The sequence below is a fragment of the Chlorocebus sabaeus genome, chromosome 1, assembly GCF_047675955.1.
Source record: "Chlorocebus sabaeus isolate Y175 chromosome 1, mChlSab1.0.hap1, whole genome shotgun sequence".
In the NCBI taxonomy this organism is placed as follows: Eukaryota; Metazoa; Chordata; class Mammalia; order Primates; family Cercopithecidae; genus Chlorocebus; species Chlorocebus sabaeus.
Window position 1 is genome coordinate 73,638,024 of NC_132904.1, and position 25,142 is coordinate 73,663,165.

At 53.3% G+C, this 25,142-nt stretch overlaps 1 protein-coding gene across 7 annotated transcripts in view; it reads left to right on the forward strand.

Annotated features, from left to right (window-relative positions):
• MYO7A (myosin VIIA) overlaps positions 1-25,142 on the forward strand; it is an 87,081-nt gene that overhangs the window by 3,594 nt on the left and 58,345 nt on the right. For 2 of the 7 annotated variants that reach the window (XM_008020223.3, XM_008020230.3), the window contains exons 1-6: positions 6,162-6,564; positions 10,835-10,948; positions 16,348-16,500; positions 22,878-22,895; positions 24,248-24,432; positions 25,002-25,123. In XM_008020223.3, coding sequence (XP_008018414.3) covers positions 6,448-6,564; positions 10,835-10,948; positions 16,348-16,500; positions 22,878-22,895; positions 24,248-24,432; positions 25,002-25,123 — 709 coding nt within the window. In that variant the 5' untranslated portion in view covers positions 6,162-6,447. Of the gene's footprint in view, positions 1-6,161; positions 6,565-10,834; positions 10,949-16,347; positions 16,501-22,877; positions 22,896-24,247; positions 24,433-25,001; positions 25,124-25,142 lie in introns of those variants that run through there. The other 5 variants (XM_073019576.1, XM_008020225.3, XM_008020227.3 and 2 more) reach the window with 5 other exon arrangements.

Sequence of the window (25,142 nt, forward strand, 5' to 3'; positions counted from 1 at the left end):
CTGGTGAACCAGCCAGCTCTGCAGTTGCACGGACCAGACCCAATGGGCTCCAGCCCAGGCTTTGCTACTGATGAGTGGGAGGGCCTTGGGTACGTTACACAGCCTTCCTGAGCCTCAGTTTCCTCATATGTAAAATGAAGATTAAAAGCCTCTTTTCCCACAGCTGCTGATGCGAGGCTAAAATGCCACGTGGAGCTCCATGAAAATGCTTCCTCCTTCATCTGCTTCCCTGGTCAGCCCTCTCTTCTCTTCCTGCCACATCCTTCCCTGTCCTGAAAGATCCACGGAGCACTTGGCTTCCTCTCTTGCCTGACTGACTTCTACTCAGACTTCAGTGTGGTCTCTGCTTCCTTTGGGAGGCTTCCCTGCTCTGCAAACCCCAGAGCCTTGTCCACAGTCCTCCTTCTTTCTCTGCCTACCTGGGGCTTCCTGATGAGTCCTGGACAGGAGGGACAGCCTTCATCCTGTTTCCCATGGATCTTTCAGGATAGGGAAGGAACTGGCAGAAAGAGAGGAGGAGAGAGGCAGACCGGGGAAGCAGACGAAGGAAGAAGCATTTTCATGGAGTCCCAAATGGCATTTTAGCCTCACAATGGCAGCTGTGGGAAAAGAGGGTTTTTGTTTGTTCGTTTGTTTGTTTGCTTGTTTGTTTTGAGACAGAGTCTTACTGTGTCACCAGGCTGAAGTGCTATGGTATGATTTTGGCTCAGCGCGAACTTCGACTCCCTGATTCAAGCAATTCTCCTGCCTCAGCCTCCTGAGTAGCTGGGATTACAGACACATGCCACCACATCCAACTAATTTTTGTATTTTTAGTAGAGATGGGGTTTCACCATGTTGGCCAGGATGGTCTTGATCTCCTGACCTCGTGATGCACTCACCTCGACCTCCCAAAGTACTGGGATTACAGGTGTGAGCCACCGCACCCAGCCGGAAAAGAAGTTTTTAATCTGCATCTTGCATATGAGGAAACAGGCTCAGGAAGGCTGAGTAATGTGCCCAAGGCCCTCTCACTCATCAACAGCAAAGCACAAGATGGATCCCACTGGGCTTGGCCTGTGGAACTACAGAGCGGGTCAGCTCCCTGGGGCTGGGTTTTTTTTCAGGACCAAAGAAGCAGCTGAAGCGTACTTCCTGCTTGAGGGCAGGGAGAGCAGGCATTCACCTACTATTCCCTGCCTTGGAGGAGTTCCCAGACCAACGTGGGGAGACAGCTTAGAAACCTAGGAAAGGCACCTGTGACTAAAACTGTGACAGTGAGTCCCCAGGGGGCACAGGGATGGGAGGGTGCCTGGGAATGGGAGAGGCTTCTGCCCTCCCTGGGAGAGGGTGGACATGCAAAGCCATGAGACAGCTGCTGTAGTCCTTCATGAACATGCAGGGACTGAGGTCTCAGGGAGAAGGACTTGCCCAGGGCTGCAAGGCCAGCTGGTGCCAGGGCTGGAATAAGAACTCAGAGCTCTGTAGTGCACCTGACTCATGTCTTTAAGGACCACAAGGAGGGCTTCTGTGCTTCAGTATGTCATGATTCCCGGCTTCGTGGTGGGGCCAGGGCAGGGACTCTGTGTACTTGGCCCAGATTTGTGGGCAGAGGGAGGTTTGGAGGTAAATTGGTGGGCTGTTGATAACAGTTGGATTGATGTTTTTAGTAAAATATAATGTCCTTCTTTGTTTCTTGTAATGATTTTGACTTAACATCTATGTCCGATAGTATAGTCATCCCAGCTGTCTTTTGGTTACTATTTGCATGGAATACTATTTGCGTGAAATCCTTCTACTTTTAACCTATTTGTGTCTTTGGATCTAAAGTGGATCTCTTATAAGCAGCATATAGTTAGATCATGTGGTTGGTTTTTGTTTTCTTTGTTTTGTTTTGATCCATTCTGCCAATCTTTACCTTTTGGTTGGAGAGTTTAATCCATTTACATGTAAAGTAATTACTGTTAAGGAAGGACTTCTGCCATTTTGCTATGTTTTCTATATGTCTTATATCTTTTCCTCCTCAATTCCTCATTACTGCTTTCTTTTGTGTTTAATTGACTTTTTTTTTCTAAAGTACTGTTTTGATTCTCATTTACTCTTCTGTGTATTTTAAAAGTTTTTTCCTCAATGGTTATTCTTAGGTTTACAAATAACATCTTTTTTTTTTTGAGATGGAGTTTCACTCTTGTCGCCCAGGCTGGAGTGCAGTGGTGTGATCTCGGCTCACAGCAACATCTGCCTCCCAGGTTCAAGCAATTCTCCTGCCTCAGCCTCCCAAGTAGCTGGGATTACAAGCATGCACCACCATGCCTGGCTAACTGTTTTATTTTTAGTAGAAACGGGGTTTCACCATGTTGGTCTCAAACTCCTGACCTCAAGTGATCTGCCTGCCTCAGCCTCTCAAAGTGCTGGGATTACAGGTATGAGCCACTGCACCTGGCCTACAAATAACATCTTAAATCTACAGCAATGTAGTTTGAGTTAAGGCCAAATTAGCTTCAGTAATATCTAAAAATTATGTTCCTTTATAGTTTTCTCTCTCCCCCTTTATGTTATTGTCCAAATTGCATCTTTGTACATTGTGTGCCAGTTAACATAGATGTATCATTATGTTATACATTTGTCTTTTAAATCACACAGAAAAGAAAGTAGTTACAGACCAAAAATACAACAATACTGTTTTTTGTTTGTTTGTTTAAGAGATGGAGTCTTACTATATTGCCCAACCTGGAGTGCAGATGCTATTCACAAGTGCAATAGTGGTGTACTACAGCTTTGAACTCCCGGGCTCAGGCCACCCTGCTGCGTCAGCCTCCCAAGTGGCTGGGAGTACAGACACCCTATCTCTGTGCCTGGTCAAATATGACTTTTCTATTTATCTATGCAAGTGTGTTTACCAGCGTTCTTTATTTTTTTTCATATGGCTTTGCATTACTGTCTACTGTGTTCTAATTTTTTTCCAATTTTTTTTCCAATTTTTTTTTTTTTTTTTGAGACAGAGTCTCACTCTGTCACCCAGGTTGGAGTACAGTGGTGTGATCTCGGCTCACTGCAACTTATGCCTCCCAGGTTCAAGTGATTCTCCTGCCTCAGCCTCCTGAGTACCTGGGATTACAGGTCCCTGCCACCATCCCCAGATAATTTCTGTATTTTCAGTAGAGATGGGGTTTTATCATGTTGGCCAGGCTGGTCTTGAACCTCTGACCTCAGGTGATCCACCCGCCTCAGCCTCCCAAAGTGCTAGGGTTACAGGAATGAGCCCTGTGCCTGGCCCCATTTAACCACTTTAAGTGCATAGTTCAGTGGCATTAAATACATTCACAATGTTGCGTGACCATCACCACTATCAATTTCTACAATTCTTTTCATCTTGTAAAATAAAAATTCTATCCATTGAACAATAACTCCCCATTCCCCTCTCCCCGCCGCCCCTGGCAACCACCATTCTGCTTTCTGGTTTTGATTTGACTACTCTAGGTACCTCACATAAGTGGAATCATACACTATTGGTCTTTTTGTGATGACTCACTTCACTTAGCATAATATCCTCAAGGTTCATCCATGTTGTATCAATAGCATGTGTCAGAATTTCCTTCCTTTTTAAGGCTGAGTAATGTTTTATTGCATGTTTATACCACATATTGTTTGTTCATTCATCTATTGAGAAACACTTGGATTGCGTCTGTGTTTTAGCTATTATAATTAATACTGCTTTGAACATAGGTGTGCAAAGATCTCTTTGAGATTCTGCTTTTAATTCTTTTGAGTATATATCCAGAAGTAGAATTGCTGGGTCATATGGTAATTCTCATTTTAATTTTTTTAGGAACTGCCATAGTGTTTTTCACAACATTTGTATTATTTTACATTCCCACCAGCAGGGCATAAGGGTTCCATTTTCTCCACATCTTTGCCAAAACTTATTTTCTGTTTTGTTTTTTTGTAATAGCCATCCTAACGGGTGTACAGTGATATCTCATTGTGGTTATGATTTGCATTTTCCTAATGACGAGTGATGCTGAGCATCTTTTCATGTGCTTCTTGTCTCTTTGTATATCTTTTTTGGAGAAATGTCTATTTCAGTCCTATGCCTGTGTTTGTTTGTTTTGGAGACACAGTCTCACTCTGTCACCTAGGCTGGTGTGCAGTGGTGCAATCAAACTCTTGCCTATGCCCAGTTTTGAACTGGATTGGTTGTTTTGTTGTTGTTCAATGTCTTTTAATTTTTAGCATTTCTTATAGGGCAAGTCAACCAGTGACAAACTCCCTCAGCTTTTATTTACGTGGGAATGTCTTCATTTCTCCTTCCTTTGTGAGGGATAGTTATGCCAGATACAGAATTCTTTCTTGACAGTTTTTTTATTCTTTCATCATTTTAAATATGCCATCCTACTGCCTTCTGGCCGCCATGGTTTCTGATGAGAAATCAGCCGAGACTCATATTAAGGATTCGTTGTATAGAATGAGTCACCTCTCTGTTGCAGCTTTCAAGAGTCTCTGTCTTTGCCACTTGTGGAGAAGAGGCTTATTCCTCCAGCTCAGGGGTGGTCTCAGTAGTCAGTCTGGAACCAGGCAAGGTCAGGTTCTTAGCGCCTTGCAGGGTCTCCCCCAGGGGACCTCTCTTTAACCACCAATCTCCAGACCTACTTTACGATCTCTTTGCTCTCTCCTCTGATTCTCTGAGTTTGCTGTTCCCTCTTCCTGGGATGCCCTTTCCCCTAATGTCTGCCTTAAAAAAATCATAAAACCCAGCTGTCACCCCTAACACAACTCCCTTAGTTAACCATGACTGGCACTCATATACATTTGCTCTAACAGGCACCAATCTAGGTGCATTATGCATCTTAACCTGTTAAATCCTCACGAGCACATGGAAGCACTGTCATTTTGTCACCTGACGGATGAGGAAAGAAAGGAACATAGAGGTCGAGGAACTTGCCCAAGGTAACACAGCTTGTGAGTGGCTGAGCTGGGATTGAAACTAAGCCCTGACTCCAGGGTCCAAACTCTTAGCAGCCGTGCTATCCTGTGTCTCCAGGGCTAATCTGCCTCTTATCTGCTGGTACCATCCTTATCTGTGCCTGGGTCTGTCCACTACACCAGGCTGGGAGCTCTGAGGACATGTCTTGTTAACAGTGTCCTTTGTGTTTTAGTCTGAGCCTGTACTCAGTGAAGATGGGTTATATGGACTTATGGAAGAATGCCCGGAAGCTCACCACCAGCGCTTCCTTGTGTCTGAGGTCTGGTTCCTGTTCCAATGTGCTGCTGTAGGTGGGCAGGGAGAGAGAGACGGGCTTGTTTTCGGCTTGACTCGGAGAAGGACCTCTCCTGAGAGCAGTGTCCCTGAGAGGTCACAGGAAGTGGGTGGGAATCACTGATCAGTCAGCTTTGTGCTGGGCAGCAGAGCCCTGGGTCCGCAAGGCTGGGACAGGGAGTGGGGTAGAACTGGGCCCATCCTGGGTGGCTCTGAGCCTTGTGTGAGGCATCACTGTCTTTTTCCTTGCCATTCCCCCCACCCAGTCCCTGGCCCTCACTCTCTGCCGTTTTTCATTTGTTGGGGAGCAGTTGGCTTCCAGGATACTAGGCAATGCAGAGGGCCACAAATGCAGACTGGAGGCCTTGAAAAGAGAAGAGAAAAAAAAAAAGGAGGAAAGAGGGGAGGAGGACAAAGATAGGCAGGGCAAGGCGAGAAGGAAGGAATGGGAGGGGAGTCACAGGGCCTGGGCCTTCCTGGCCCTCGGGATGGGATGGTGGCCTCTGGCTCACAGCTCAGTGTGGACCGACGCCTGGTGCCCAGAACTATGTGGCTGCTAGGACACAGGAGGCCAGCTCGCCCCATTGCAGAGAGAGCTCTGAGCCATCGAGATGATGCAGCTGTCCTGGGGAGTTCAGGGGACCCCACACCAGGCCTCCAAGGCCTCTCATGCAGAATGGATGTGGGCTGCTATTTGACCTCCGGGGCTGCGGGAGGAGGACACAGACTCTTCAGGGGCTTTCCCCCAAACTTACCCCAGAAGGAAACTGTGTATCTGACCTCACTCCCTAGAAGCAGCCAGGGAGCCAGAAATATCTTCAATGCATCTCCCCTTGAGTCTTAAAAACCCCGGGAGTTTACCGCGTTCTATTCCATAACATCCTCGTGTTTCCTTCCAGAGAAAACACACCGATTTTTTCCAAAACTGCGGTCAGGTGCGGTGCCAGGTGCCACGTTTATCCCAGGCCTACCGCCACGGGGCCAGTGAGGCCGCCTGGAATTCCCGGCGAAGTGGGGGTGCGGGGGGTTCCGCTGAGACGGAGGGGGCCGGGGTGGTGCGGGCGCCCCCTCGCCGTCCTGCCCGCGGGCGTCACCTAAGCCGCCGTTGCCATGGACCCGCGGCAGATGGCCCGGTTTAGGGTTCCGGGGCGGGCGGCGCGCACGGGATTAGGTGAATTAGGGAGCCGGAGCAGTGCCGCCATCGCCGCGCCATGGAGCCCCCCGCCGACCCCGCCGACTCTGCCGACCCCGCGCGCGTCCCGCAGCTCGGCAAGTGGGCGCTGGTGCGCAGCCTGAACCAGGCGTTCAAGACCTACGCTGTCCTGCCGGTGAGGCCCGGACCGGGAGGGGAGATGGGAGGGGGAAGGCGCCTCGTCTCCGGCCTCAGTCCCCACCCCACCCCCCTCCCCGTTAGAAGCTGGGGGGGCCACAAACAGGGTCGCTAAGCTTCAGGGTGTGCGTGGACGGCAGCCCTAGGATACCACCTGCGGTCTCTGACCTCCCCTAGCGTGAACTTGGCCGCGGCTGCCCTTTCCTGGGAGGGGAGGTTTTGCATCTGGGAAACCCAAGCCAGGCCGGCCATGTCTGGGCAGGGGTGTCCTGCATTGCTCAGGTCCAAAGCCGGGAGCACCTCCAGGTGCACAGAGGGACCCGAGCCATAGTTTGTGGACTGGCTGACCGCTGGTGGAAGGGAAAGCTCGGCCCACTGATCTCCTCTCCAAACTATGTTTAGCAACTAGACACTGGCAAGACGCTTGGCTCACGTTTCCCATCTGTGAAAATGGGGTGATAAAACCAGTGTCCCGGAGTGATCACGAAGATAACGAGGGGCAAAATGTCCTGAAACAGACTCCATAAACAGGGACTGACCCCAGGCCTGGTCCTAGAGTAAGGAAGAGGCAGAAAGGGCTAAGGCCCCATGGGGAATTATTAATATTGGCCCAAGACCGGCTTGATGCCTGGGAGGAAGGAGGGTAGACAGAAAGAACAATGTGCATTTGCGTGGGTCTCTCATCTTTACATGCACTGACTCCTTCCATTTCAAGGCTGGTGGAAACTGAGGCCCAGAAAGATTGAGTGCCTCACCCAAAGAGACACAGCGTTAGTGATGGAGCTGGGACTACAAGCTAGACATCCTGACTCTGTGTTCACTGTGGATGTGTGCTGGCTTTCCTGGAGGGGAGGCCCCACAGGGGTTTTGGGGTACCCCTGAGAACATTTGAACAGACCCGTTCTAGGAAGTCACGACTGTGGGACTGGGAGCCTGCATAGCTACTGGGGCCTGGGAGACCCTCTGCCCTGGTCACCTATTTGATAGGAGAGAAGCTGGGACTTGCCCCACGTTACACAGCCACGCTGAGGCATGTGTCATGTCACAAACGAGATCTTCCATTCAAAACGAGACCAAGCAAGGTGCCCCATACAGTGTGTAAAGTTGTCACGGAACATGGTGTAGGAATGGGGCCAGATGCAGTGGTGGGGTGCCTGGGGCTAGCCATGGGAATGGAAGGGAGTGGTGGGGTCCTACCTGGAGCCTGGTTCCCCTTTCTCACCTGCCTCCTGCCCCTCAATGAAGCTTCATCTTCTTTCGTGGCTTCCTCCCTCCCTTCTCCCTCTGAGCCAGTGACTCTTGACCCACCCTGGTTTTGGTCCTGGCTCTGTCCTCCAGATGCTAACAGTCCGTGGCCAGGTTCCTTTCTTTCTTTGGCCCTCAGTTTCTTCAGCTGTAAAATGAGGATCCTTACAACCTTCCTGCATTGCAATGCTTCAACAACTTTCCCTAGGGCCACAGGAATGTTCCCCTTCAGAAGTCCTAAGACCCCAGAATTCTCCCTGAAGCCTCTCCCCTTCCATCTGAAACTGTTTCTTTAAGTCTGACCTAGAGCAGAGATAGTTTGGTCACTGCCCTTTGGTGACAGCCCTAAGTAAGAAGAGTTCTAGTCATGTCTGTTTGCTGTGTGGCCCCAAGTGCTTCACTCAGCCTCTAGGAATCTCCATTTCCCGCTCACATGAAGTTTTTGTGATTTTGGTTATTTTATCTTCTCCCAGGGGAAACAAACATTTTCTGTGTGCCAGGCCCCGTGCTGGGCTGGGGGATACAGGTGACTTAGACCCCTGCCTTCCAGTTGCCCTCAGCCTGTCTCCAGCTTGCCTTCAGGGTCCATGAGCCATCTGGGCACGGAGGACTCTATCAGTGCTTCCTGTTTTGCTCACTGAGCTACATGTGGGGCTGGGCCCAGGGAATGTCAGGAAAGAGCCCTGGATTTGGGGTTTCTCAGACCTGGGCTTCAGTCCTGGCTCTGCCACAAAACAGCTGTGTGACCTTGGGCATGTTTCTTGACCTCTTTGAGGAGAGAAATTGGAGACAGTCCCCTGGCCACATACTGTCACCCACAAGCGAACACGCTCCCCACCCCTTCTCTCTCACTGAGGCCCGCTCTGGGCTGGGCTCTGGGGAGCCACAGGTGAGGGACTCAGACTCAGCCCCACCCTAGGGAGCTCCAGGCCAGTGGGGAAGGGGAGCAGACCCAGTGTGGGGTGGCTGTCAGGGGTAAGCCCAGGGTCGGGGAGCGCAGCAGGGTTTGGGCACAAGCAGCTGTGAGGATTAAATGGGGCAGTTTATGGGATGCAGCCTGTGGAGCCCAGGCCCACAGTGAATGCTCCATAAACAGGAGTTCTCTTCCACTCCCAAGCCTCTCCAAGTTTTCTTACTTTTTCTGAGAGGAAGTTTGGGTTTGGGACTAGCCTGACTCTATCATGTGCCAACCTCCCATTCATATGAAGAGAGGGTCCACAGGGACAGCTGTGGCTGGAAGAAAGCACATAGATGGCAGTGGTCCCATAAGACTATAATACCATATTTTACTATTCCTTTCATGTGTATGTTTAGATATGTTTACATACACAAATATACACCATGGAGTACGACTGCCTATAGTATTCAGTACAGTAGCAGGTTGTACAGGTTTGTAGCCTAGGAACAAGAGGCTACCCCATCCAGCCTAGGTGTGTAGTGAAGTACACATCTAGGTTTGTGAGGTACACTCGATGACTCCAAGATGTTCGCACAGAACTTATCTCTGGCGTTAAACAATGCATGACTATAGCTGGTTCTGATGGGAATAAGAGGAGGCTGAAACAGTAATGAGTTGGTCTTGGACTCACTGAGTTCAGCCTTCACTGAGAAATGTGGAAATTGAGGCTCAAAGAGGTCAGCGACTCACCAAGGCCAGGCAGGGCCTGAAACCCAGTCTTCTGACTCCTAGCCCAGAACAGATTCTGTCAGACCATTCCCATGGGTTTACTTCATTGTGAATCAGTTTTATCAGCTGTTACATTTTTATTTGCAATTTGATATTAAGTTATATTCTTATTAGAATGTCTGAGTTCTTCCACACTCCTAGGGAGTTTGAGTACCATCCAAAAAAGAATACTTTTATTAGGATTAGAATAAAATCTAAGCTTGTATCCCAAGGCCAACAAAGGGCCTATGTATCCTGGACCCTGTCTACTTCTCTGAGCTCCCTTTTGCTCATTAGGTCCTGCCTCCTGGCTGTTCCTTCCTGCCACAGGGCCTTTGCACATGTTCTTTCCTATGCTGGGATTACTGTTCCCTGCTTTTCCCTTGGCTGACTGCTTGTCATCCTTCAGGTGTCAGTTTAGCAATTCCCTCCACGGAGCAGCTCCATTGGCTACTGGGTCTAGGTTGGTTGGCCCTGTCATTCTCTACCATTGGCTTGTTTATTTCCTTGACAGCACTCACCCCAGTATCCAAAGTGATCATGCTGATCTATTTGCTCAGTTGTTTGTCACCACCTCTAACTTGAATGTAGACTCCATAATCACTGCTCAACCCCCAGCATTTAGATTAATCAGTGCTTTGTACTCAGTAGGTAATCAATACATGTCTGTTGAATCCATCAGTGCTGAATGTGGTTGTTCTCAGTCCATTTCTCTGACTTGGGATTTTATGTTTGACTCTCACGATCCCTTACTGAGTGAGTAGTGAGACCCAGGCCCTGGGCCAGATGCCACAGAAACGCAAAACGACATCCTCCTGCGAGGTCAGGGCGCTCCCCACATGCCAGAAGACAATGTGGCTGAACCCTTATCTAGGGCCCAGCACGGAGTGGTGTCCCTGTGAGGAACCTGTCATGATGATGATGAAAATCGGCCCTGGAGGTAAAGAAGGATGCAGCTCACCCACGGTCTAGGTGTCCTCTGGTGTCACCTCATGTTAGAGAGGAAGTGGTTTGAGTGGTCTGGTGTTTCTGTCTAGACTCCAGTGAATCTGTCATACACATGTAGAGTGTAGATCCATGGGAAGAGCTGGGCTTCAAGAGGCTTTGGCTCCCTCTGAGCCTCTGCTAACTCTTCTGTAAAATGGGAACATGGCTGCTCTAGAGGAGGGACTGATGACATTGCATAAATGGCCAGCCCAGGGCCTGCCCTGCTCCAGAAGGTTTCTAGTAAGTGTGAGTCCCCTTCTCTTCCCCCTTCTGTGGTTGGCCCAGAGCCTCTGGTGGTAGCAGAGGGATACAGGGCTGCCTGGAAGGGGGCTCCCTGCTCACCTGGCCTGGGACTCTCTCTTGCCCATAGGGGGACTACGTGTGGATGGACCTGAGATCGGGGCAGGAGTTTGATGTGCCCATCGGGGCAGTGGTGAAGCTCTGCGACTCTGGGCAGATCCAGGTGGTGGACGATGAAGGCAATGTGAGTAGTCCCCTCCCTCCTCCTGCCCCATGCCTTGGGGGAAGATCTGGGCTGACAGCTGCCTCAAGGCAGGGAGATGATCTAAAGAAGATGGAGGCTGTGCCCGTGCCCCCACTTCTGCCTCTCAGATGCCTCCTTCCATGAGCCTTCCCCAGCACCCCAGCAAGAGGGAACCCCCTGCCTGCCTCAGGCTACTTGTTCTGTTTCCACAAGCACTTCAGTTCACTCTGCCTCGTGTTAGAGATGTGTGTGTGTATGGTGGGGTTTGAGTGCTGGGGGAGCAGGCTAGAAGCTCCTCAGACACGGAGGTGCTTTGGGGGCAGACTGACTGCATTCAAATCCCATCTCATCCACTTGTTAGCTGTGCAGACTTGGCCAAGTCTCCTTCCCTCCTGAGCCTCAGTTTCCTCTTTGTAAAATGAGGATAATAATAAGTATCTCACAGGGCTGTTGACCCATATGTGAGATCACATGTGTAGAACACCTCAGTGAAGTTAGTGCTAGTCTGAAAGTTAAATGAACGCCCACAGCCTTACTGTATTGGGTTACTGACATCACATGAATCCACTGTCCACCTTGACACTGCCCCGGAAATTGGTCTCACAGATTAACCCTTTATCTGTGGCCCAAAAGGAAAGGGACCCCAGAAGTGTAAGTTTTCTAGGTAGTGATAGTGGGGCCTCGGAGAGGTCTGAAGTCAGGGGCCTGCCCTGGAGAAGGTGGCTGGTTCACATGCGGGCCCGGAGGGGAAGCTCTGGGGCCTCTGAGCATGTGTGCACATGTGTGTGTCACTGGGGGTATGCAGATGGGGTGCAGAGCACACAGGTGCAGCTTAGCAGGGATATGAAGAACCCAGGGAGATTCAGCTCTGCCATAATGTGGGCTGTGCCCCATGGTGTGCCAGGGGCTGGGGACATAGAACTGGACTGAGTACCTGTCTTAGCCTCCTGGTCTGAGGGAGGAGAGTCAGGAGAAAGAGGGTGCAGGGACTTGAAACCGAGGCTCTGCTGGGGATGAGAGGAGGGCTCAGGATCCTTGAGGCCAGGATTGACTTGGAGTGGGCAGGAGCATCCCACATACTCCTGCAGCCCTCAGGTGCATCCCCTCAGCGTTTACAAGGCCCTTTAACCCAAGTTCTGTCTTTGGACTCTCATGGCATCTGTGGAAGGCAGGGAGGGAAAGAACTGTTACCCCATGAGGAAACTGAGGCACATAGAGGGACCACGCAGCCAGTCACACAGCTAGTAAGTGGTGGTGCTGGCATTAGAACCCAGGACTTCTGTCTTCTGTGCGTGAGTCTCCCCTGTCAGCATTATCTCAGTAGAACCCAGGACTTCTGTCTTCTATGCGTGAGTCTCCCCTGTCAGCATTATCTCAGTAGAACCCAGGACTTCTGTCTTCTGTGCGTGAATCTCCCCTGTCAGCATTATCTCAGTAGAACCCAGGACTTCTGTCTTCTGTGCGTGAGTCTCCCCTGTCAGCGTTATCTCGGTGGCGACTTTAGGGCTCAGGTTCTGCTAAATGTGATTACATTTTTGGCCCCTGGGCTGTAGAACTCAAGTGCTTCCAATATCGTTCCAGAGGCTCCAGTTCTAGGACCCTCTAGGAAGCTACTGTGAGGGTGCAGCCCCAGAAGGGGAGGCACAGGCTGGCTGGCAGCACAGACGGGCCTGCTAACCTGCCCAGAGCCCCCAGGGTGGGGACCAGGGACTCTGTCTGCAGGCTTGAGTTTCACCTGGGTCATGTTGCATGTCAGATGGTGTCCCGTAACTCTGAGTCACCGAATCCCAAAGGTCCCCTTCCACTTCTCCTCCACCCAGGCCCTGAGAGTGGGGGCTGCAGGAGGGGTGGGCATGACTGGCTGGCAGGGGCATTTCAGGAGGCTGGGGTTTGCATCCATGGCATTGGACCCCCAGGGCTTCCAGACCCCTTCTTTACAAGCCTTTCCCACCCCCATTCCATCCCCTCTCTCCCCACTCCAGGCTGTCATCTCTTACCCCTCTGTCTGCCCACAGACTCCTAGCAACTTGAGAGCAGGGAACAGGCCAGTTCCATCTGGTTCCCCAGAGTTCATCAAGGGGTCTGCCCAGAGAAACCTCTTGGTAAAGACTCGCCGAGTGATGAATGAAAGGTTATGGTTCCAGTCCCCACTGGAATCCCAGTGTCTTGCCTTTGTCCAAGCCAATCCTGTTGCCAGATACACCCCTCCTTCCCTTCCTCTAGGGAGCAAGTTGTCCCCGCTCAGTACAGGCCAGCTCTTTCCCAAAGGCATACTTGGTCCCTGGAATTGACCGTGTTCCCCTCCCCCAGTTGCTGGCATTCCTTCAGGCCAGGCCTCAGCTACTGCCCTGTTTACACTTTGGCCCCTGGTAGGTACCTGTGGACCTTGACCTGAAGGGTGCTGGCCTCTGTTGGGAGTCCTCCCACGCAGGAAACAGTGTGAGCGGCGCAGCTACTGGGCAAGTCATTTTACCTCTTGAGTCAGACTCGTCACTGTTAAATGGGGTCAGTGATTCTCTGTTAGGGATGTTAGAAGAGCAAATGTAAATCAAAAGGCAGTAGAGTGACAATGCCCAGCTTTGGCTGAGCATTTACCAAGCAGCAGCACTCTACAGACCTGGCAGGAGAAAGCTGTCAACAAAGATGGATGTCGTGATCACATCCATCAGTCCTCCCAAAACCCTGGGAAGAAGGGACGCTTACTCTCATTCCCATTTCACAGCTGAGGGCGTGGAGGCTCAGGAGGGTAAACTGATGTACTTTGGGGTCTGGGGTCATGCCGTGACTGAGCACTGTCAACCTGTGTGTGGAACTGTTTTGGGGAGGGATGTGGGGACCTGAGGTTGGGGTCAAATGGGGATGGCAGACAGCCTGCCCAGGAGCCCTCTCCCCTCCTGTCCACACTGGGGCCTAGGATAGAGGCACAGAGCAGGGACGGTGTGGGGAGATTTTCCAACGGGATCAGCTTGTATAAGACATAGGGTGCCTGGGAGAGAGGAATGTTCCACACGGGACTGGAAAGTCCAGGCAGGTTCCCTAACGTCAGCACCCAACCCCTCGCCTTGGGGAGGCTGCATGAGAACCTACCCTGTGTTGAAGTGCTGCTGGCCATGGAGTGTCAGGGAAACTGGGCTGGGGGGCTCTGCCCAGCGCAAACCCTGATCCCCCTGAGGGCCTGGGCAGGCTGCCACCGTCCTCCAAGCCTGTTTTCTCATGTGAAGTGAGGGGGCTGAAATGGGGGACTTCTGGGGTCTCTCCATGACTGACTTCTGCCTCTCATTCAGACCTGGTCCCCTGCAGTCACCAGCCAGCCATCTGTCCCATCAGAGGCTCCCTGCCACATCATTTGTGCCTAGCCCCTGTGCGAGACACCGTGGCCTCAGATGTGGCCCTGGAGGCAGGGGGACAGCACAGGTGAGGGTGGCCAGCACTGTCAGGGGAGGCTTCAGAAACTGGGAAACCTCCGAGCCAAGCCTCGAAGGCTAAGGAGAAAGAAGGTAGAGGGAATGGTGGAGCAAAGTCACAGAGGCCTTTGGGGACACGAAACCCATGTTCCCTGGCTAGGAAGTGCCAGGGGTAGCTGGGATGGAGGCTAGGGATCCCTGTGTCCAGCACATGTGGGCCCTTGATGCCAGGCTGAGGAGCCCAGGGGAGTTAAGGAAGGGCTGAGAGCCCCAGAGTGACAGGGTCAGGAGCGTGCCTCAGGAAAGGACCAGGGGATGAAGGATTTGACAGAAGAGCCAGTGAGAAATGGTGGTCTCAATCAGGGTGTGGGCTTGAGGGTGGTGAGGAGGGCACTGCCCACTCAGCAGCCTTTTAGAGGGTTGAATGGGCAGGACTGGGTGACCTGTTGGACTGGGGTGGTGGTGGTGGTGGGGAGCTGATGTCCAGATTCATGCTAGTGTCCAGCTGTTGGGGTTGGCTCTGCCAGAAGGGACCCGGAGGAGGAGCAGGTGGGGGAGGACATGGCATGTGCATCACATCTGCTCAGCAAGTCTCAGGGCTTGAGCTGGGGGATGGCAGAGAGGTCCCCTTTTCCCCCAAAAGGCAGGTCCTGGGGCTACTTGGTCATGGCATTTGGGGATGGGAGGGCTGAGGTACACTCAGGCGGTGGTCACACTTCCCTGAAAGTCTGGGATTTTGTGAAGGTGCTGGAGACTCCCCTCTGGGGTCGGGGAGGGCCCCAGGGCCCTGAGGAAACCAGGGCTTTGCCAGCTTGTTGAAAGAGCCGGTGCACTTCCCAAATGCTCACCCATCTGCCACCACAGGGCAGCCGGGGAATACTGCAGAGTAAGGAGAGCTGGGCAAGCAACCTGTGTCCTCCACTTCAGCTCACAGGTCCCGACAGTTCACACCCCTTGCTCCCACAGCTCATCAGCAAGCCCCAGGAAATACGGCCCGGTGGGTCCACTTCTCCCCAGCGCCACTGCTACCGCCCCGCCTTCCGTCTTTCCCTTGAATGTGCCAAGGCTTTGCCGGCCTGAGCCGTTGTTTTGCTGTTCCCTGAACCTGGAGCCCTCTGGCCCCCCGCCCCCACCCCCCAATCTTTTTACAGTGGTCTCTTTCTCTTCCTTCATGCCTCAGCTCATATGCCACCCCCTCAGAGGGGCAGACCCTGACCACCCCATCTCAAGCAGCTCCCCCCATGACTCTCCACCACATACACCTGTTGAGGTATTCTTGGCACTATCTGAAATCACTTTTTTTTTTTTTTTTTTTTGAGACGGAGTCTTGCTCTGTCGCAGGGGCTGGAGTGCAGTGGCCGCATCTCAGCTCACTTCAAGCTCCGCCTCCCGGATTTACGCCATTCTCCTGCCTCAGCCTCCCAAGTAGCTGGGACTATAGGCGCCCGCCACCTCGCCCGACTAGTTTTTTGTATTTTTCAGTAGAGACGGGGTTTCACCGTGTTAGCCAGGATGGTCTTGATCTCCTGACCTCGTGATCCGCCCGTCTCGGCCTCCCAAAGTGCTGGGATTACAGGCTTGAGCCACCGCGCCCGGCCTGAAGTCACTTTTTAATGTTGTTGTTTTTTTTTTCCACCGGAGCCTGAATTTGAGACCAAGCCTGTCTACCTCTAATTAGTACCCTTTCCACTCCATCCTGCAGAGGGCCTGAGGGAACCCTGATCCCCTTACTGACAGCAGTCAGCTGGGATCAAAATCCCTGCCCTGCCCTGCCCACCTCTTAGGTCTGCGAGAGAATCCCCTAAGAGAAGGAGCCGTCCTTGAGGGGTAGAGGTGGCTAGTACCATCCTGAAAGGCTCAACCTTGTTAGAACTGACCGTGTTTGACCGCCAGAGAGGTCAAGGCCCTTACCGGGGTTAGCACTCACCCCGCGCTCCCGCCCATCCCGGCCCCTTCCCCTGAAGCTCGCTGACATTGGCCACCGGCTCCCCGCAGGAACACTGGATCTCCCCGCAGAACGCAACGCACATCAAGCCTATGCACCCCACGTCGGTCCACGGCGTGGAGGATATGATCCGCCTAGGGGACCTCAACGAGGCGGGCATCTTGCGCAACCTGCTTATCCGCTACCGGGACCACCTCATCTACGTGAGTGCCGCCCCCGCCGGCCTGCCAGTCCAGGCCCCTCCACGCCCCGCCCCACCCCACCCACCTCGCCCTGCCCCGCCCTTCCCCGCCCTGCCCCGCCCTCCCCACCTCCAGCACGCCCGCCCTGCCGGGGGCCCGCCTCCTGAGACTTTGTCCGCTGTACAGCTGGACCCCGGGGCCCCTGTTGGGGCCCATCTGCCAGCAGCCGCTGGCTCGGCGGGGGCTCATCCTCGTGGGCCGTGGCTTTTGTGGTGTGGTTGGGGTGGGGAGCGGTTTGTACTACACAGTTTTCATGTGCCTCTCTACGCCTTGAAACCAATGGAAGGCCAGAGCGGAGTCAGTGAGCGGCTTGGTGCTTTGCCCAGGCACAGAAGGGCTGCTCTGCTGGGTGTTTGCTAAGGGGCTAGGACCTGCCATCAGGCCTCAGGGGCAAGAGAGGATGGATGGATGTCCTCAGGAGGGTGCTAAAGGAGGGAACATGCTCTGCTCCTCCTCCCCTCAAACCTTGATATTAGAAACACACACACACACACACCACTCTCCACCTTCAAACTCAAGACGACAAATAAAGATGTCTTCCCCAGCCAGGCCACAGCAGATTCCAAGAGGCTGAGCTCAGAGAAGAGCAGAACAATAAGGGTCCGTGCAGATCATTTACTCTAGAGGTTCTCACACTTTTTGGTCACAGGAACCCTTTATGTTCTTAAAAATTATTGAGGATTATTGAGGATCCCAAAGGACTTTGGTATACTGAGTTATATCTGTAGATATTTGCCATATTAGAAGTTAAAACTGAGACATTTAGAAACATATTAATTTTTGAAAAAGTAACCATGATAAATCTATTATAAGATAAAATAAATAACATTTTTACTAAAAATGACATTTCCCAAAATAAAAAAAAATGGTGAGAAGAGTAGCATTGTTTTACAGATTTTTTCAAACCTCTTTAATGTCTGGCTTAATAAAGCCAACTGGATTCTCATCTCTGCTTAATGTCCAGTCTGATGTGATATTTTGGCTGAAGTGTATGAAGAAAATTTGGCCTCACAGATGTGTAGTTGGAAAACAGAAGGCTTTGCAGACTTCCTGCAAGGGTCTTGGACCCCTAGGGGTCTTTGGTCTACACTCTGAGAACTGCTGCTCTACCCCATAGCCCAGTTGCAGACAGGGAAACTGAGATGCCACAGGTTTAATCAGGCCCAGAGAGGTGCCGTGCCCGGGTCACTGCCTGCTTCTGACCCAGCCCCATCCTCCAGCAGTGCAAGGGCAAAGGAAACCAAGGAGGTGCAACCCCCAGCAGGGAGCAGGAAGGATCCCCCTCCCCCCCAAGCAGTACCGGCCTGATTATCTCGAGACCCAGGCCCAGGGAAGGCTGGTACTATGGGCATTACTGGGGGAGGTGTCAGGTCTGCAGGAGTGATTTGGCTCCCAGCTCAGAGGAGCGGTATTTGGGCTTCTGGAGGTGGGTGAGGTTGGCTGGTAGAAATGGCATTCAGGAGGGGCATGGCCTGAATAAATGCTGGAGGCAGGGCCATGCTTGTGAGTGATCGGCAGGCACAGCATCCCTCAGGTTGTCAGGCCATGAAGGGGTGCCAGGGCCCAGGGCTGGAAAAGTCTCAGAGAGCCCCAGGTGTTGTCACTGAAGAATCACGACAAGGAGCTCTCAGGGCCAGGGGTTCAGTCCCTCTCAGAAGCCCTGAATTATGGCCCCTCAGCTGCCAGAGAGGTCCTCAGCCACTCTCTGACTCTAGGTCCCTCTGCAGCTTTAGGCTCCAGAGGAGAGGCTGCATGTGGCTCCTTGCCGTCCATTGTTTGGGCACTGGAAGTGACTTTGGCAGAGAGCCCTCTAGCCCTGACGAAGCCCCTCTCACTGTGTTCCTCAGTCAGGCCTCACCTGCACTTAGAGGGGCAGGACATGGAGGGTACCTCCAGATGTCATCAGCATCACCCAGGCAGCGGGGAGGAGCTAGAACTTAAGCCCAGGGCAGGGACACCCACCTGCTGTATCTCACAAGGACTTGCTGGTGTCTACACCCCACTTCTTGGCAGCCCCCTCTTTGTTCCTCTCCCTGGAGGGCAAGTGGTCACTGGTGGGTGCTGGGGTCCTCTGTGGCCACTCACCCAGGCCTGGGCAGTCTTAGGTGAGCAGGGAACCTGTCTACCTGCCTGCAGGGCACTTCCAGGGCCAATGCTTTGTCTTAGTCCTATGCCAAGGCTGGAACCCAAGGCCCACTCTCCTGTCAGGAGAAGCAGAGGGCCCCGTCTCAGGGGAGGAGCTGCGTAAGATGGAAGTTGTCCCACCAGGCCTCCTGCAGACTGGTGTCTCAGCATAGCTCAGGGGCTTGAAGCCTGTGGGTCAGCCACAGGGCAGGCAAGCCGGTCCTCACGCGAGGGAGTCGGTAGGTCAGCTGCATCTAGGAACAAAGGCAAAAACAGGATTCATAAGGGAGAGGGAGGACAAATCTTCAGACCCTGTGGGCTCAGTGAATCTTGTCTGTAAAGTTAGGAGGGTGGTGAGCTGATGCCCGGGCGGCCAGCAGAGGATTGCTTGGACATTACATCCTCCAGGAGAGTTTCAAAGAAAATAACTTCAGGGATTTATGGGTTCTCCAGAAAGGCCCCAAATCTGAACCATTTGCCTCATTTGAAGTTCTCACATAACCTTTTTCTGACTTATTTTCTGGGTGAGAGGGAGGAGGCGGGGCCATCCCCTGTGGAGGGATGGGGTAGGGGCCCAGGTAGGTGTCTAAGCTGCCTTCTTGTCCAGGATGCCTGGCCAGGAAACCACGCTGTGGCACCTGTAAGGGCTTCAGCTCCAATAGTCCGCCGACCTTAGATTCTCAGTGTCTCTTGGACGTGCTGAAGAACTGCAGGATTCAAAGAGGTTTCCTTGACTCACTGAGTTCGTGATTCTGTGACTTGGTGGATGAGGTAGGATTAGAGCAGGGCTTTGAAGAAGCAACTGGACCATTGTTCCACCTGGAAACTGTACCTGTCCCTAACCATGGCAACCCCCTGTCCCTTCATGGATTGGATTACCCTGGGCACAACACGTGCACTCAGAATTTCCTCCGATTACCATGGCCAGCTCACAGCCTTGGGCCGGTGGATGCCCTGTTCTCGACTGCCTGTCCTGGGCTCTCCTGCCTCCAGCTTCCCTGTCCCCAGGAGCCCAAGAGAGCATCCCAGGGCCACACATCAGCCCTAGCCACTCCAGAATGAGGAAAGGCACTTAGAGAACATTTAGCAACCCCTCACTGCATGCCCAGAGAGCAAGGACTGTCCCCGCATTGGGTGGAAGGGCTGGTGGGGACCCAGGGCTCTCTAACACTGAGCAGAGGCTGGAGCCCTGATCTGGGAGGCAGGAGGCTGGTGTCCAGTCTTGGCGTGTGCCCTTGGGGACATCCCTATCCCTGTCTGGTCTCAGCCTTTGCTAGGCACAACAGGGAGACTGCATGGAGTGGGCACCTCTGTGACTCTGGGAAGACTTGTGAGTCCCAGGATGTGTTCTTGGTCTCCATGGCCTGCTAAATACTAATGAAGTCCCCAGAGCCGACAGGCCTGGGTGCTTCCTGGAGGAGGTGAAATTGATTCCTGCTACATCTCTGTGGCCTCAGAGAGGCCCTCTGAGCTCTGTCTTGGGACCCCTAGGGGCCACATGTGCTGTATCCCTGGTTTGGGAACAGTCCTTCTCTCTCCCCACCCAACCTGTGGCTCTGCAGGGCAGATTTTACTACTAGAGATTTGAGCAAGAGGTCTGTGCTGGGCGTTCATTCTCTGCCAGTCTGAATCCTTAGAGTCAGAGAGACAGGCCAGAGGGCTCAGGGAGCAGTGCTAAGACCTTGGAGGACCAATGGGCACAGAAACCTGGATAGGGCCAGGGTCTCATTGCCAGTGGTGGCCAGCCTCCTCTTCAGGAGACCCCAGCTGCTGGCTCTGCAGGTCCTGTGGGTGTGTTTCTGGGGTCTGGGGAAGCCCAGGTGGAGAGGCCAGAGCTGGGGCTCTGGTGCCAGGGTTTCTCATTCACCCCACCCCACACACATCTGCTGTGTGACCTTAGCAAGTCTCCCCACTTCCTGAAGGCTCGCTTCTCTCATCTGCGAAAGGGGAATATGACCACACCTCCCGAGCCTTCTGAGGAGTAAAAGGGGTGATGGAGCGGGAGCTGCAAAGTCCTGAGCCCAAGAGGGCTTGCTCTTGCCCTGTTGCTGGAAAGAATCCTCCTCACCGAGGAAAGAGGACCTGTTTCTTTTATTTGTTTTGTAGTAGTTAGGTAGATACATACATGCATACATACATATACAAAAAATTATTCATTTTTTCTGCACAGATGGTAGCATCCCTTCCACGCTGTTCTGTGGTTTTCCACTGGCCACATCCCGACCGCCCTTCCTGTCAACGTGGCTGGGGCTGCCTCAGTGCTGCTGACAGGCCTGTCCCCTCGCTACCTTCCCTGCAGGTTGCTGTGGCTGGCGGTGGACGCTGTTCACCCAGTACTTCCCCGCCCATTGATCTAGTTGCTCTTTCAGCCACTCAGCAAATGTTGCTGAGCATCTCGTATGTGCCATGCATGGTGACAGGCCCTAAGGGATGGAGGCCTTGAATGGGGACTGTAGAGGAATCAGCTGGGCATGCTGAAGGAGACCTGTGGCTATGATGATTGTACAGGAAGGTGCCTGGCTTCCTGGAGGAGGCGTCATCTCGGCTTGGAACTGAAGGATGAGAAGGAATTATCTGGGTGAAGGGGTAGGGGAAGTGTGTCCCTGGTCTGAGATGGCAGGGGTTGGAGTGTGGTGCTTTTAACTGAAAGTTTCATATGAATGGAGCCTCTTGGTTGTGGGTTGAGGTTGCCGAGGGTGGCAGGGGCCAGGGCTTGGGGCTTTGTGGGCAGGAAGAGCATTTGGACTTTGTCCGGAGGCTGTGGGAAACCGCTGGAGGGTTTTCGGCAGGGATGATGTGTTTAGATGTTTTAAAAGCCGGCGCAGCTCTAAGTGGAGGATAGATTGTTGTGGGGGCGAGTGTGGAAGCCGGGAGCCCAGTGGGGAGGCACCTGCAGTGGGCTGCTGAGAAATGAGCGTGGCCTGGCCAGGGAGGCGGCATGCAGATGGAGAGTGGGAGTGGTGTGAGGGAGGGGTGTCCAGGGGCTCCCCAGGTTCCTGCCCTGGGCGAGGGATGTGGTGACGCTGTTGGTCAAGTTGGGAAGGCTGGAGAGAGCAGGGTTGGAGGGAAGGGGGAGCTCTGGTCTGGACGTGCTGGTGGCATCAAGTAGGGATGTCAGGAGGCTCAGGGCTGAAGAATTCATGCGCAGGAGGCCCCTCTGGGCTGTGGGCAGAGTGGAGAAGGCCGTGGGTGCCATGGGTGGGAAAAGGCCTAGCCCCAGCCCTGGGCCAGCTTCTCAGAGCGTCTCAGCATCCCCCATTTCCCTCTCTGGACTGCCCGTGCCCTGCATGTGGCCACGGAGCCTGCTCCCAGGGCCTCCCTCCACTGGGCTCTGACCACTTCCCGGAGGCTGGTCCATTAGGTCTGAAACGGCCTCTGCCTCCAGCCTGGGTGACTACCATTCATCCCCACAACTGCCGGGGTGACCTTTCAGCAGCAGACCTCCCAAATGTCACGCCCTTTCACGCCTCTGTGCTTGCTACCCGCGGGCGGGCCCCCTGGCTCTCCCTCCCCTACACCCCTACCTCATGAGATCTAGGTGCCTCCATCAAGGCCCTCATACCCCAGCCTCCCCGTGTGTCTCAGCAGAGGGTTGTTGAATGACTGTGTGGCATCAGCCTGTGCTGTGTGGGGATCATGGGCCAGATGGCTGAGCACCACATTATTAAGAAGAAATCAGGAAGAAAGTTTAGTTGGGCGTGGTGACACATGCCTGGAATCCCAGCTACTCGAGAGGCTGAGGCAGGAGAATCTCTTGAACCCAGAAGATGGAGGTTGCAGTGAGCTGAGATTGAGCCACTGCACCCAGCTTGGGTGACAGAGCGAGACTCTGCCTCAAAAGAGAGAAAGGAAGGTGGCGTTTATGTACCAGGCACCTGGCAAAATTGTGTATTTTCCCTTTAGTCTTTACAACAGCCAAGGGAAGTGGTGTTAACCTCCCCTTTTACAAATGAGCAAACTGAGGTTTGCCAAAGGGACGTTCTTTGGGGCTGGTTCCTAGTCTGATGCAGGTTTCCACCAGAATCTAGCCGGCTCCCACGGCTGGGCAGGGCCGAGCTGTAGGGGACCGTGCCTGAGGGGTCCAAGGGCAGGGCCTGATCTGAGAATTCAGCAGCCCTGGGCCATGTGGGTGCCATTCGTGGAAAATGCTCTTATAGCCCCTGTTCCCCACTGACCAGCTTCCTTTTCTTCTGCTCTGCACTTTGCAACCTCAGACCAACTGCGGAGGGCGGGTGAGTGTGGCACAGAAAGCTGGCTCCAGCTGGTGTCTTATTTGGTTGCCTGCTTGGCCTGGCTGCTCCCCTCTAGCCTCCCACCCCCACCCCACCCTAGCTCTTCCTGCTTGGCTCTCGTGGCACGGTTAGTAGGTCAGCACAGTGAGGCTCAAGTGCTTCCCTCCATGGGCTGATTGGAGGAAGAGGCTTAGGTGGGAAAGGAAGGTCTTCCTGGGCCCAGAGAAGGGCAGTTTCTGGCCAGCTGTCCTGGTCCAGGACAGCCAAGGCCAGGACTGGAGGCTGGGTCTTGGCCCCACCTGGCCCCAGGGTGGGCGTTTCCCCCAGCATGCAGTGCCTGCAGCCAGGAAAGTCAGCTCCCTGCATGGCCACGGTAGGCTGAGGCTGCTGGGGCATAGCTGCGGCTCTGCTGTGATGCACTGAGCCCTGAATGGGAGGGGGAGGGTGGACTGTCACCTCCCCTGGACATCTTTCTTCAGCCTCTCCAGGCCCCAGATGTCAATACATCCACTGCCAATTATGGTCTAGGCCTGCCTGACCTTTTCAAGTTTGAGACATGGGGTGGGAGGAGGGAGAAGTAACCCTGAGTGCCTCACCCTGCTCTGGTGGCAGGAGGGCCAGGCTGTTGTCCCCTGTGGCAGGACCCCAAGCCCACAACAGGAAGCCTTGCCTACAGACAGCTGATCTTTGCACTAACAGAGGAGCCCAAGTAGAGAACCCCCTTAAGGCTATCTGAGGTGCACCTGGCCCCTGTGCCTACGCTGCACAGGATGACTGGAGGTGCTCTCTCCCCCAGAGCACAGCATCTCCCTTTGTCCTGGGGCAGTGCTACAGAGAGTGGGGCCCACCCAGCCCCCAAGCCACTTACCCCAGCTCCTTCAGCTCTTTATAGCTCATTTCTCACACCCCTCTCCCTCACCAACCTGGCCTCCCCCTGGACATGGTCCCGTTGATTAATTTCACTCCGAAAGCTTGGGATACAGGGCCTGAAGGCCATGGTGGGAGTCAGCATTTGCACAGTACCTACTGTGTGCCATGAATTTTAAAAGATACCACCTCCTCTAACCTTCACAAGCAGTTATACTCATTTTTACAGATAAAGAGAAGGAAATCTAGGCGTAGAGACACCACCTACCTCTTCATCAAATGTCACTGAGCACTAACTCCAAGCCAGACCCAGTGCTGGATGGATGGCCCTGCCCCAGCTCCTAAGGAGGCCCGATTCTGGCTCCAGGTCCACCCACACGACTCCAAAGCCAGGACTCTTCCCTCCAGAGCAGAGCCCAAGAGCTTTCTAGAGTCAGAGTCTCCCACACAAAGTCAGTGAGCTCCCCATCTCTTGCTGCCCACAGACGTATACGGGCTCCATCCTGGTGGCCGTGAACCCCTACCAGCTGCTCTCCATCTACTCACCAGAGCACATCCGCCAGTATACCAACAAGAAGATTGGGGAGATGCCCCCCCACATCTTTGCCATTGCTGACAACTGCTACTTCAACATGAAACGCAATAGCCGTGACCAGTGCTGCATCATCAGGTGGGCGGCCCAGCACCTGTGTGGAGCTCCAGGCTTAGGACCTAGAGCTCCAGCTGTGGGTTCCTGCTGATACCTCTAGGGATTGCCCGTGCTATCGGAAATGCCACCAAGCTCCTCAGGAAGCAGACCTATGTACTCTGTGCTTTGTAACAATGTAGAAAATCACCTCCCCTTTCTCAGGTATTATATCTCTATGCTACCAAAGCTCACGTTAGCTTTTGAGGCCAGCCTTGTTTACTGCTGGCTCCTGTTAAGTTATGGTCAGTTGACGTCTCAGGCTCCTATTTTCTTTTGGACAGAGGGTAAAAGACAAAGCATTGACTGCACATCTAATATGCGTTGTTCTCTATGGCAAGTACAGATGCAGGGGTGTTTGTGTCTGAATGAAGGTGAAGGAGAATGCGGTAGAGCACTGGGCCCTTGAGCCCTGCCCCAGCCCTGGAGGGTCCATATTGTCAGCCGGTATTACAGATGGGGGAGCTGGTGGATGGTGCAGCCTGGGCTGAGTTCCAGTTGGGTGGGGAGTCCCTGTAGGTTGTGACAGGTCCTGCCACTCCCTTCCTCTGCAGTGGGGAATCTGGGGCTGGGAAGACGGAGAGCACAAAGCTGATCCTGCAGTTCCTGGCAGCCATCAGTGGGCAACACTCATGGATTGAGCAGCAGGTCTTGGAGGCCACCCCCATTCTGGAAGGTAGGGCCAGGGTTCCGAG